The sequence below is a fragment of the Lolium rigidum genome, chromosome 3 (genome assembly GCF_022539505.1).
Source record: "Lolium rigidum isolate FL_2022 chromosome 3, APGP_CSIRO_Lrig_0.1, whole genome shotgun sequence".
NCBI lineage: Eukaryota > Viridiplantae > Streptophyta > Magnoliopsida > Poales > Poaceae > Lolium > Lolium rigidum.
Genome location: NC_061510.1, coordinates 101,459,794 through 101,473,399, shown reverse-complemented (window position 1 = coordinate 101,473,399; position 13,606 = coordinate 101,459,794). Strand labels below are relative to the sequence as shown.

Here is a 13,606-nt window from a genome sequence, read left to right as displayed (position 1 = left end):
AATGATCCGGTAGTCCAAGCTAATTAGGACAAGGTGCGGGCACTATTAGTATACTATGCATGAGGCTTGCAACTTGTAAGATATAATTTTCATAACTCATATGCTTTATTACTACCGTTGACAAAATTGTTTCATTTTTTCAAAATAAAAGCTCTAGCACAAATATAGCAATCGATGCTTTCCTCTTTGAAGGACCATTCTTTTTTACTTTTATGTTGAGTCAGTTCACCTATCTCTCTCCACCTCAAGAAGCAAACACTTGTGTGAACTGTGTATTGATTCCTACATACTTGCATATTGCACTTGTTATATTACTCTATGTTGACAATTATCCATGAGATATACATGTTACAAGTTGAAAGCAACCGCTGAAACTTAATCTTCCTTTGTGTTGCTTCAATACCTTTACTTTGATTTATTGCTTTATGAGTTAACTCTTATGCAAGACTTATTGATGCTTGTCTTGAAGTACTATTCATGAAAAGTCTTTGCTTTATGATTCACTTGTTTACTCATGTCATTACCATTGTTTTGATCGCTGCATTCATTACATATGTTTACAAATAGTATGATCAAGGTTATGATGGCATGTCACTTCGAAATTATCTTTGTTATCATTTTACCTGCTCGGGACGAGCAGTAACTAAGCTTGGGGATGCTGATACGTCTCCGACGTATCGATAATTTCTTATGTTCCATGCCACATTATTGATGATATCTACATGTTTTATGCACACTTTATGTCATATTCGTGCATTTTCTGGAACTAACCTATTAACAAGATGCCGAAGAGCCAGTTGTTGTCTTCTGCTGTTTTTGGTTTCAGAAATCCTAGTAACGAAATATTCTCGGAATTGGACGAAATCAACGCCCAGGGTCCTATTTTGCCACGAAGCTTCCAGAAGACCGAAGAGGAGTCGAAGTGGGGCCACGAGGCGCCGCCACACTAGGGTGGCGCGGCCCATGCCTGGCCGCGCCGACTGTGGTGTGGGGCCCTCGTGTGGCCTCCGCGTTGCCCTTCCGCCTACTTAAAGCCTCCGTCGCGAAACCCCGAGCACGAGAGCCACGATACGGAAAACCTTACGGAGACGCCACCGCTAATCCCATCTCGGGGATTCGGAGACTCCTCGGCACTCCTGCCGGAGAGGGGATTCATCTCCGGAGGACTCTTCACCGCCATGGTCGCCTCCGAAGTGATGAGTGAGTAGTTCACCCTGGACTATGGGTCCATAGCAGATGCTAGATGGTTGTCTTCTCCTCATTGTGCTTCATTGTTGGATCTTGTGAGCTGCCTAACATGATCAAGATCATCTATCTGTAATACTATATGTTGTGTTTGTCGGGATCCGATGGATAGAGAATACTATGTTATGTTAATTATCAAGTTATTATCTATGTGTTGTTTATGATCTTGCATGCTCTCCGTTATTAGTAGAGGCTCGGCCAAGTTTTTGCTCTTAACTCCAAGAGGGAGTATTTATGCTCGATAGTGGGTTCATGCCTCCATTGATATCCGGGACAGTGATGAGAAAGTTCTAAGGTTGTGGATGTGCTGTTTCCACTAGGGATAAAACATTGATGCTATGTCTAAGGATGTAGTTGTTGATTACATTACGCACCATACTTAATGCAATTGTCTGTTGTTTTACAACTTAATACTGGAAGGGGTTCGGATGATAACCTGAAGGTGGACTTTTAGGCATAGATGCAGTGGATGGCGGTCTATGTACTTTGTCGTAATGCCCAATTAAATCTCACTATATTTATCATGACATGTATGTGCATTGTTATGCCCTCTCTATTTGTCAATTGCCCGACTGTAATTTGTTCACCCAACATGCTTTTATCTTATGGGAGAGACACCTCTAGTGAATCTGTGGACCCGGTCCATTCTTTTATACTCGAAATACAAATCTGCTGCAATACTTGTTCTTTACTCGTTTTCGCAAACAATCATCTTCCACACAATACGGTTAATCCTTTGTTACAGCAAGCCGGTGAGATTGACAACCTCACTGTTTCGTTGGGGCAAAGTACTTTGGTTGTGTTGTGCAGGTTCCACGTTGGCGCCGGAATCTCTGGTGTTGCGCCGCACTACATCCCGCCGCCATCAACCTTCAACGTGCTTCTTGGCTCCTCCTGGTTCGATAAACCTTGGTTTCTTTATGAGGGAAAACTTGCTGCTGTGCGCATCATACCTTCCTCTTGGGGTTCCCAACGAACGTGTGAGTTACACGCCATCACCCCCCCCCCTCTCCCCTCTCACACCTCTACAATACCTTGAGAGTCCTTGAGACCTCACCGGCTCCTCTCCCTCTCCTCTCCGGTGGCTCTGCCGGCCGGAGGCGTTGGGGGAGAGGAGGCCGGCCTTCTGTATATAGTAGTTTAGGTTTTCATCGTGTTGGTATGGCAGTTTGCCGGTCTGGCGTCATGCCGTGTGCTGGCGTGTAGTTGACGTGGGAGTTAGAAATCTTTGTGGTGTAGCTTTTCTTCAGGTCCCCGGCAACGGCGCCAGAAAAAGAGCTTGATACGCGTACATCACGCGTCCGTTGGGAACCCCAAGAGGAAGGTGTGATGCGTACGGCGGCAAGTTTTCCCTCAGAAAGAAACCAAGGTTTATCGAACCAGGAGGAGCCAAGAAGCACGTTGAAGGTTGATGGCGGCGGGATGTAGTGCGGCGCAACACCAGGGATTCCGGCGCCAACGTGGAACCCGCACAACACAACCAAAGTACTTTGCCCCAACGAAACAGTGAGGTTGTCAATCTCACCGACTTGCTGTAACAAAGGATTAGATGTATAGTGTGGATGATGATTGTTTGCGGAAAATAGTAGAACAAGTATTGCAATGAGATTGTATTCGATGTAAAAGAATGGACCGGGTCCACGATTCACTAGAGGTGTCTCTCCCATAAGATAAATAGCATGTTGGGTGAACAAATTACGATCGGGCAATTGACAAATAAAGAGAGCATAACAATGCACATACATGATATGATGAATATTGTGAGATTTAATTGGGCATTACGACAAAGTACATCGACCGCTATCCAAGCATGCATCTATGCCTAAAAAGTCCACCTTCGAGGTTATCATCCGAACCCCTTCCAATATTAAGTTGCAAAACAACGGACAATTGCATTAAGTATGGTGCGTAATGTAATCAATAACTACATCCTCGGACATAGCATCAATGTTTTATCCCTAGTGGCAACAAGACATCCACAACCTTAGAACTTTCCGTCACTCGTCCCGCATTTAATGGAGGCATGAACCCACTATCGAGCATAAATACTCCCTCTTGGAGTTAAGAGTAAAAACTTGGCCGAGCCTCTACTAATAACGGAGAGCATGCAAGATCATAAACAACACATAGGTAATAGATTGATAATCAACATAACATAGTATTCTCTATCCATCGGATCCCGACAAACACAACATATAGAATTACGGATAGATGATCTTGATCATGTTAGGCAACTCACAAGATCCGACAATGAAGCACATGAGGAGAAGACAACCATCTAGCTACTGCTATGGACCCATAGTCCAGGGGTGAACTACTCACTCATCACTCCGGAGGCGACCATGGCGGTGAAGAGTCCTCCGGGAGATGATTCCCCTCTCCGGCAGGGTGCCGGAGGTGATCTCCGTAAACCCCCGAGATGGGATTGGCGGCGGCGGCGTCTCGCAAGGTTTTCCGTATCGTGGCTCTCGGTACCGGGGGTTTCGCGACGAAGGCTTTAAGTAGGCGGAAGGGCAACGCGGGGGGCCACACGAGGGCCCCACACACCGGGGCCGCGCGCCAGGGCCCGTGCCGCGCCGCCCTGTTGTGTCGGCGCCTCGTGGCCCCACTTCCTTCCCCTCGGTCTTCCGGAAGCTTCGTGCAAAAATAGGACCCCGGGCGTTGATTTCGTCCAATTCCGAGAATATTTCCTTTGTAGGATTTCTGAAACCAAAAACAGCAGAAAACAAGAACTCGGCTCTTCGGCATCTCGTTAATAGGTTAGTGCCGGAAAATGCATAAATACGACATATAATGTGTATAAAACATGTAGATATCATCAATAATGTGGCATGGAACATAAGAAATTATCGATACGTCGGAGACGTATCACCGTGTATCGGGAGGATCTGGTGGTCGGAGCTAGCGAGCAGCTCGGGCCGGCCAGTGGCGGAGTTTCTCCTCTCTGTGCTGCTCCGGTGGTCGGAGGAAATAGTAGCGGAGGAGATCTCTTCTACGCCTCCATCCAATAAACTCGGTGGAGCTCGACTTCAATCCAATTTTGCCGGATCTGGCCGCCATGGTGGAGGCCAGAGCTCGGCGATGGCTAGATCTCGAGCTCCGGGGATCGTTGAGGCTTCTTCAGGCGAAGGAACTAAGCATCGGCTTCATGGCGCCGCTGCTCCAACTGGCCAAAGGGGCCCCTTCGCACCGCGGAGCTTCTGGCTCCTGCGGCTCTTCTTCCTCTAGGCCAGTGAGCCACGGAGGATCTTCATCAACCTCACCGCGGCGTTCATCGGCGACCTTGCCCCAAGTGGTGTAGTCCCCGGCGGCATGGTCGACGACAGCGGCATCGAGGTTAAGCACCGTCGGTGGAGGAGGACCAGATCGCGTTCTGCTTTTCTCTTCGAGGTCCTCTTAGCAAAAAACAAGGACTATGTTGTAATTTTAGTTTTTCTTCTGTTCCTTGATGTAACTCTATCCCACCGCTATAAATGAAGCTTCTAGAGCCTCCGGGCCCTACCCCTGTTCAAAAAAAAAATTGGTGGGATGAAGGTAGCATCTACTCCACGAAAGCGGCCAAGTAATCGAGATTTCCTCTTGCATGCACGCTCTACGGTAATAGCATGTCGCATCGAATATAATTAACACTCTAGAATGGGAGACGCGGCTAAGCAATCGTGGAAGCTTTGCAAAGCTCTGCCGTAAGTCATAACAGCATCTTCAGATCTTCTGGTATACATTTGCTTCCACGAAATCATGCCGGGTTGGGACCTGGGGGGCGTCCTGATGTTGACAGAGGAGACACGAAGGGCAGGGCAATGGTGACAGCGCCACGTGATCCGCTGTGCTGGGCCAGATAAGATGAGATTAAACACGGTAATTCCCGTGTTGGCCATCTTCACGTGTTGCTGCGAATAGTTCGTTCGCAGGCGCGACGGGTTCTGCTCGTGCACGCGGCAGATGTGAATGGTGCCTTCCTTTTTCTTCTTCTCGACGATGACAGTGATCTCATTTTTGCTCAAATCCGACACAAGGATCACATTCGAATCACATCGCTCTCACCCGGTCACCGCTAGGAATAATTGCTTGCCGTGACCCGCGGCCATCTGCAAGCTGAGATTGCATCGGATATTTTTGTTTTCTTAATGACGAGACTGGTCCTCTCGTGCTCTGGTAGTAATCAAACCAACGTGGCGGTAGATAGATCTAAGGGTGTGTTCGGTTCCAGAACGCGAAGGAATGGAATGGAATGGTTCCGTCCCGAGGTCACGGGACGGTTCCGACCCTGTGTTCGGTTCAGAAAGGAACGAGGAACGGAATGGTTTCATATTGTGTTCGGTTGGAGGAACTGGGACGGAACGGAATAGCCATAATCATGGCCTAAACATGATTTTTTATCCAAATCAAAATTAACACAGCCCTAAACATAATTTTTTGTGCAAACCAAAATTATCAAATAGCAAAGCCCCCGCCGCTCGCGTGTGCTCTGCCGCCGCCGCGTGCGCTGGCCGCCGTCGGGCGTGCCTCGCCGCCGCTCACTTGTGCCGCTCCGCCGGATGAGCTGGCTGCCGCCAGCGTGCCTCGCCGCAGCGTGTGCTGGCCGCCGAGCCTCATCGCTGCCGCGTGCGTGCCTTGCCGGCGCCGGGGTTCCTCGCCGCCGCGCGCATGCTTGCTGCCGCCGCGTGTGCGCTGGTCGCCACCGGGCGTGCCTCGCCGCCACGCGCATGTGCCGCTCCGCTGGGTGAGCTGGCCACCGACGGGCTTGCCTCGCCGCAACGCGTGCTGGCCGCCGAGTCTCATCGCTGTCGCGCGCGTGCCTGGCCGCCGTCGGGCGTTCCTCGCTGCCGCGCGCATGCTGGCCGCCGCCGCACGTGCGCTGGCCGCCGTCGGGCTTGCCTCGCCGCCGCGTGCGTGAGCTGGCCGCCGATGTGAATGCTTGGCCGCCGCGCGCTGAGAGAGTTCTTTTTTTTATTTGTTAGGTGATGAACTGATGATTAACGCCTCGTTCCTCCAGATTCTGCCGAATAGGTGGAATGGGTTCGTTCCGCATCTTTGCGGTATATTCCATTCCGAGGAACGACTTGGTTCCATTCCTTCTACCCAACCGAACACAAGAATGGGTGCTAGGTGCGGAACCGTTCCATTCCATTCCACCTGATTCCGGAACCGAACACACCCAGAGAATGTGCCAGCTATACCTTACACGAACTCCGTAGAATGTTACTCCCCGCTTCAAAATAGATGTATACCATTGCTTAAATGGATGTATCTACACACTGAAACATGTCTTACACATCTATTTCTGAGCAATTATTTTTTACTATAGGGAATAACAAGTTTTTACTCCATCTGATTTATATTACTTGACACAACTATAGGTGTATCTAGATATATTTTAATTATAGATAAATTCATTTTAGTGACAAATAATATGGATCAGAAGGAGTATTTTATTTTGCGAGACAGCCGAGAAATAGTTAATTTGATGCTAACTGTGAAATAACTATATATTTGCAAGTCAATTGAGAAAAAAAGTCATCCTTGAAAACATTACTTAGAAGGTGAGCATATCACTTCTCTGTGAATATGATCATGCAAATACGGAAATACCTGATTTGCACGCTGGAACAAAACTACAAATCACTAACATTTATATTTTTGATCTTCTACTATTGCGAGGTATAGGATTAGACTCTAACGTAAAAGAGATCTTAGTCAGGTAGGCTCCAAAACTGTATATATTAGATCTGTCACATTGAAATGGTCTAGCGATGATGTAACAGAAAACTTATATATATAATAGTTCTGATCATCATCATAACAAGATAACAGTATAAAATAGTAATATTACGGGGAGAGAAAAGTTCAAGGTTTTATTTTACTCAGTTTATTTTGGGAAAAAGTGAAAATTAGAGAATAAATTGGGAAAATACTTTAGAATTTATTTTTGTAAATCTTCAAAAGAAATATTTGCAAATAAATAGAAACTAAATGTAGAAAAATCATTATTATGGAGAAGTTATTGAAGAAAAATGAATTCAAAGATATTTGTGTAGAACCAAAACATTTACAATCTTACTAAATTTCATAGTTTTAAGGAATCCACTTATTTTATGCATTTATAAATTCTTTAAAATATTTAGTATGCTTAATTACTAGAAATATTTACTTGTATCATAATTTTTAAAATTTCCACTTCCCCTGTTTTTTTTTTCAAATCCAACACTTCCTTGTTGCCACATGTACAAAGCACCACTTTGTCATAATCTATAGCATTTTTATTCGAGCAAATAACCAAATCTAGATCGTTTTCACATATGAAAGACCAAAATTTCTGGTATTAAAGTAGAAAGACAAAACTTGGACTTTGTAACTCATGGGGGATAAAAAAAGAATACTTCTTGATTTGTAAACTACCGAATACAATGGGAGCATCATTCCCACCGGTCTAACGTACTCCCTCCTCCTAAAATATAAGGCCGCAACATATTTTGATGTAGAATTTTGACTAGCAATTTAAACAATGAAACATAAGTTATGTGTTACCAAAAGTATATCATTGGATTCATTGTTGAAAGATGTTTAACGGGTGTCATATAATACATATTTTATTAATTAAATTATTGGCTCGAAATATGAAGTGGGCTCACGTATAAAACGGTGGGAGTAACACATGACGTAAAGTCTCTAGAGGACGGGCATTGAGTTTACTGAGTAGTTTAATTGCCTCCATTGCACTCCAAGAAAATGTCGCTCCGACAAAGTCTCAAAGATCCCACAAGTGGCAGTTCTCCATTGGGGTACATTTCCGCTAGGCGCTAGTAGGTACTACGGAGTACATCGGTACATGCGACACGATGAGAATAGAAAAACACAACATACGCTCGGCCGCTCGCTGACAAATTCCGCGCATGTGTGATGCACTGATGCGAGCATCGGCATCGGAGCCAGACAGACCGTTTGGCAGCGTGGGGCACAGCTAGGCTGGACAATCCTATTCGTACCTGGCGGCAACCCTGGCAACTGCCGTCAGCAGCTGAGCACATCAATCATTCCCCATTTGCCTTCTGCTGCTGCCTGCCAGGGCAAGATTCCACGGGCGGGAGGAGGGCAGAAGGCCGAGCTAAATAAAACCAGACACACCCATCCAGCGCGGCCAAAGGATACATTTTCGGCTTTTGTGCTTGTAGTTTCTGCCAGGTGGTTCAACAATTTATTTATAATTTGTTTTATTTTTAGAGCTTTTTTACTACTATTGATGATTATTAATAAAACGGTTGATTTGTGCAAAAATAGGTCTAGAACAGTTGATTTTTCCAAAAATAGGTCTATTTTATATCGCGAACTCGTAAAGATTTGGCAAAATTTATCTTAAACTTTAACAACATCTCGGATCTCACCATCTCATGTCCAAGGGATGAAATTTGGTGGCTAAGGCCATCTCCACCCCCCCCCCCCCATAAAACGGATCGGATCGCATTTCGTACGGCAACCCACATTTTGTCCGCGTCTTAGCAAATAGGTGTTTTAAAAAAAATTGAGATTCCCAGCCAGAAAAAATAGCAAATAATTTGCCGGAAATTATAGGAACTGAAGTTGCAATACAAGAAGTTCAAATGCGACAAGCCAACACACCAGAGTTTCAAAAGCATGATACACAAATCACATATCCCAAGCTAAAATAATAATTTCTCTTCCTTCTCGAGTCATGCCCGGTGAATAGGGTCCACGTCGACGGTCAAGCGTGTTACCATGATTTTGGCCTGATCGATAAGCAAGGCGATCTCCAACTCCCTTTCCTTGTTATCCACCTCCTTGGCGGCCGCACGGGCATTGATCTCTTAATTCTCGAGCTTCTTGGTTTGTATATCGTAGTAGTTCTTGATGGCCTCTTCCTTTTCCCGCCGCTTCCTCTCGCTCGACACCTTTTGTCAGCAAGAAGAGTCTTGATCGCCTCCAACACCGCTAGCGAGAGGCATCTAGCTTGGCCTCCGCCTTGGAGCTGGTCTGCCCCCCTCGGCCTCTTCAGCGATGCACTTGGGGCCTCGCCGTCAACATCGATGATATTGGATTCCCGGGCGCGTTGGCACTTGGGGCAATCCTCCGAGTTCTCATCTGATTCTCAGCTGGTTTGACCATCACCAACGGACGGAACGCAACTGCACGAATCAAAACCCGGGGTCACTGTCGCACCCCGCGGCAGGGGAAAGCATATGCCTCGTGTGCCTCGGCAATTATTCTCTCCCCCTCTCCGGAACCAATCCTGATTAGCGCACACCGGAGGCCAACCAGCCAAGCCGGCCACACCACGCCGCGGCGCAGGGCAGGGGGAGAACCCGGATTCGATTCCTTCCCCCGTCTCCGCTCGCCCGTTGTACTTCTTCACCCACCACACCACCCGATTTTTATTTCCTTCCTCCGCGGCCACTGCCCAAGCCTAGTCCACCTCCACGCCGTCGCCGTCGCCCTCCCCCCACTGCCGCGCGCGCCCCGTCGTCGCTTCGGCGTCGCGCCTCCTCGCTGGTAGTAGTGGCGGTCGCGCCGGCGGCACGCGTCCCCGTGCTTCCAGGCGCCGCCTTCCCCCTGCGTGCGCTCCAAGCCGGCGCGGGCGGGAAGGATAGGCGGCACGGCACGGCTGCGGGCAGTACACGCCACGGGCAGCCGGCGCTGTATAATTCGCGCGGCCGCGGCGGGATCGGTGCAGGTGCTGCCGCGGGCCAGCAGAGCGGGATGGGGGAGGCTCCGGACACGGCGGCGGCGCCGCTGCTCGTGCGGGTGGACGACGGCGCCGACGCCGACGCCGACTGGAGCTCCAGGCCGCATCGCATTGCGCTCTTCGTCGAGCCTTCGCCCTTCGCGTCAGTCCCCTCTCCCTCCTCTCCCCTATCCTCCGCTGTTCTACCAAGTGCTGTTAGCGCAGGCGGCGATGATCGGATCATGCCAGATTAGATCAGATCGAGCTGCTCTGCAACCTGCACGCACAATTCGGGGTCAATGATTTGTTGAATTTGCTCTGTCTTTGATCCACCGAGACCGCCAGAGTCAATGACTGACTTTTCCTTGCTGCCTCTCTCTGTCGCAGCTACATCTCCGGGTACAAGAACCGGTTCCAGAACTTCATCAAGCATCTGCGGGAGATGGGCGACGAGGTACCCGATCCTTCTTAACAACTTGCATTGTTGGCGTGTACGCCCCTGTTTCCAAGATGGTTGCCGTACCTCGGAATTGACGCCTGCTATTTCGGTTCAGGTCTTGGTCGTCACCACCCACAAAGGAGCTCCCGAGGAGTTCCATGGAGCGAAGGTCGTTGGGTCGTGGAGGTAAATCCAACGCAATCTATCTTGAACTTCTACTTTATCGATCGGTCAAACCGAGAAATGACAAGCAAATCCAGGAACTACTACTTCGCTAAAATAAGCATTCCAATGCTTAGGAAAAAAAAAAGCAATGCAGGGAGAGTGTTGTGTCGCCAACTGCAATTGCTATTTTTGGAGCATAGGCTAGAGACACATTTGAAATTGGTGATATATTCGTTTCGAAGTATTTTCCCGGTCAATTTCTGGAAACTATCTCCATCTCGCATGCACTTTGGTTACCTAAACTCCTCTTTTTTCAGCTTTCCATGCCCGCTGTACCAAAATGTTCCGCTCTCGCTGGCCTTGAGCCCCAGAATATATTCCGAGGTCAGAAAGTTCAAGCCGGACATAATCCATGCTACTTCACCGGGAATTATGGTATCCGTCAAAAACCCAACAGGCATACGTTGTCCTTGGCACCATGGTTTCTGACTACCACATATCATGATTCCAGGTCTTCGGCGCTCTTGCCATCGCGAAGATGATTTCAGTCCCAATGGTGATGTCTTATCACACACATCTTCCGGCGTGAGTTTCATTTCCAATTCTTGGTTTCAGTTGGGCTAGGGTTGTTAATAGATTTGCATTGCTGAATTGGTTTCGTGTTATGGCTTTCAGGTATTTACCAGGATATAATTTAAATTGGTTACTTGGGCCCACGTGGTGTCTTATACGTAAGCTCAACTTCTTTTATGCTCTCAACAGAAGTCAGTAGCTGAAGAAAAAATAAAGTTGGCATTTCTCACTTGGTTTGTGCTGACACTTCTATTTTGTTTTGAAGGATGCCTCCACAGGTCTGCAGATCTTACTCTAGTTCCTTCAGTAGCTATTGCCGAGGACTTTGAAACTGCTAAGGTAGTATCAGGTAAAAAAATTACAGTTCATCTGTAATTTATATTGTTCTTCATTTCATCATTCCTTACCATGAACTCCTTTTGCCTCTGCAGCAAGCAGAGTACGGCTTTGGAACAAGGGCGTTGATTCTGAAAGCTTCCATCCTAAATTTCGTAGTCATGTGATGCGCGCCAAGTTGAGGTATCACCTATTGTTTCAAATTCAATGTTGAAAGAGTTAGGAAAACATTGTGCAGGCTAACATTTTTTCTTTTCCTCCTATTAGTGGTGGTGAATCAGAAAAACCATTGGTAATACATGTCGGCCGTTTTGGGCGCGAAAAGAATTTGGATTTTCTGAAGAGGTTAGCTTTTCGTTCTACAAAATATATTATCATTTGTTAGTATGAACTTGACTTTTGAACTAGAAACATTCTGAACTACATTGAAGTTAAAATGGAGAGAACGGTGATTTCTTCAATGATTCAGTAACAATGCGATATTCGTGGAACCAATGTGTATATTTAAATATTATGTGCTGCGTATTGCTGTTAAAACTACAAGTCCATCGAATTTTTCTTTTGTATGGTCAACTTGATCAATCAGCTGTCCTCATGTTAGCAAGTATTTGCTACATGATTCATTTTGCCATGTCGTTAGGGCTTTACTTATTTCACTGATAATACAGGGTCATGGAAAAGCTCCCTGGAGTAAGGATTGCTTTTGTTGGAGATGGACCGTACAGGTGCGTGTGTCATTGTTCAACTATTAACTGGTTTCTGTTTTCAATAATACACAGACCCTATATTGGAGCACTTCATTCTTTGCACATTATTTCATTAACTTGCCAAGTTTTAAGTTGTAAGAAGAACCTGCTCATAAGTTGTGGCTTAGTATTCCTTTTCTTTGTCTCTTTGAGTTAATACATGGTTTAGCCTGAGGATTTATTCTCCAAGTGATCCCAATAATATACCCCACAAAAAATGTCTGGACAATGCAAGCTAATGCAGAAAGTATAAGGTGTCACATGTCCACAAACAGTAACAATACTACATACTCCCTCCTTTCTGAAATAATCTACATTCTAGCCCCAAATTTTGTTCTGAAATAATCTACGATCTAGCTTTTAGTCAACAACAACACTGAAAACAAAGTGAGGTTGCTCTCTTTACTGAAAACAAAGTAGTCCTAATAAATGCAACAATAGTTTGTCGCATTTCTTCTACAATGTAGACTAAAGCAGGAACAGAGGGAGTAACTGCCAAATGAGAACTTGGCCCTTTTTACAATGAGCATATGAGAATGAACTTTATATGCGTTGGGCCATTTGTTTAACCTCTTGTAGTTCATCTTGGGCTCCAGAGATGTTTACCCAGCCTGTTTATCTTAACAGGGCTGAGCTGGAAAAAATGTTCGCAGGCCTGCCTGCAGTTTTTACCGGAATGCTCCAAGGCGAGGAGCTCTCACAAGCGTACGCCAGTGGAGACGTATTTGTAATGCCTTCAGAGTCTGAGACCCTTGGCCAGGTAGTGCTGGAGTCTATGGCTTCTGGAGTCCCGGTTGTCGCTGCTCGCGCGGGAGGCATACCTGATATAATACCCAAGGACAAGGAGGGCAAGACCAGCTTCCTGTTCACACCTGGGGATCTAGACGAGTGTGTGAGGAAGATCCAACAGCTCCTCTCATCAAATGACCTCAGGGAGTCCGTCGGAAGGGCTGCCAGGGAGGAGATGGAGAACTGCGACTGGAGAACGGCCTCAAAGGCGATACGCAACGAGCACTACAGCACGGCGACGTCCTACTGGCGGAAGAAGACAGGCAGAACTAGCTAGGCTGCGCTTGTCCGTCCAGGCATTCCGTTCGCTGCCCTGTCAACATGGTTACTGTTTATACAGCCATAGATTTGTACATTGTAACAAGCAGCTTGCGAGTTTGCGTGGCTAGCTGCATTCATATGTATACAGTGACCGATCGCTTGTATGCAATTCCTGTACATTACAAAGCTCTTTGAAAATAGCAATTTCAGTTTATTGTTATGCTGTTATACTTTTTTAGGGGCTTAGGCTGTTACTACCAACTAATAAGTTCAATTAAATTTAGACATTCAAGCTATAGATATAAAACAATCAGACAATCAATAAACAAACATCATTCATCAAATAAGTTCGGACAAGTAAAACCAGGTAAGGAA

The 13,606-nt window shown here is 46.6% G+C and overlaps 1 protein-coding gene across 1 annotated transcript; it reads left to right on the top strand.

The window, feature by feature from the left end:
• Positions 1-9,942: 9,942 nt before the first annotated feature.
• Positions 9,943-13,451, top strand: LOC124702052 (sulfoquinovosyl transferase SQD2-like). Its single transcript, XM_047234150.1, has 11 exons — positions 9,943-10,085; positions 10,310-10,376; positions 10,477-10,547; positions 10,844-10,961; positions 11,038-11,111; positions 11,202-11,257; positions 11,365-11,448; positions 11,531-11,618; positions 11,703-11,780; positions 12,104-12,160; positions 12,809-13,451. The coding sequence occupies exons 1-11, from the start codon at positions 9,958-9,960 to the stop codon at positions 13,245-13,247; spliced, it is 1,260 nt and encodes a 419-aa protein (XP_047090106.1). The 5' UTR covers positions 9,943-9,957; the 3' UTR covers positions 13,248-13,451.
• The last annotated feature ends 155 nt before the right edge of the window (positions 13,452-13,606 follow it).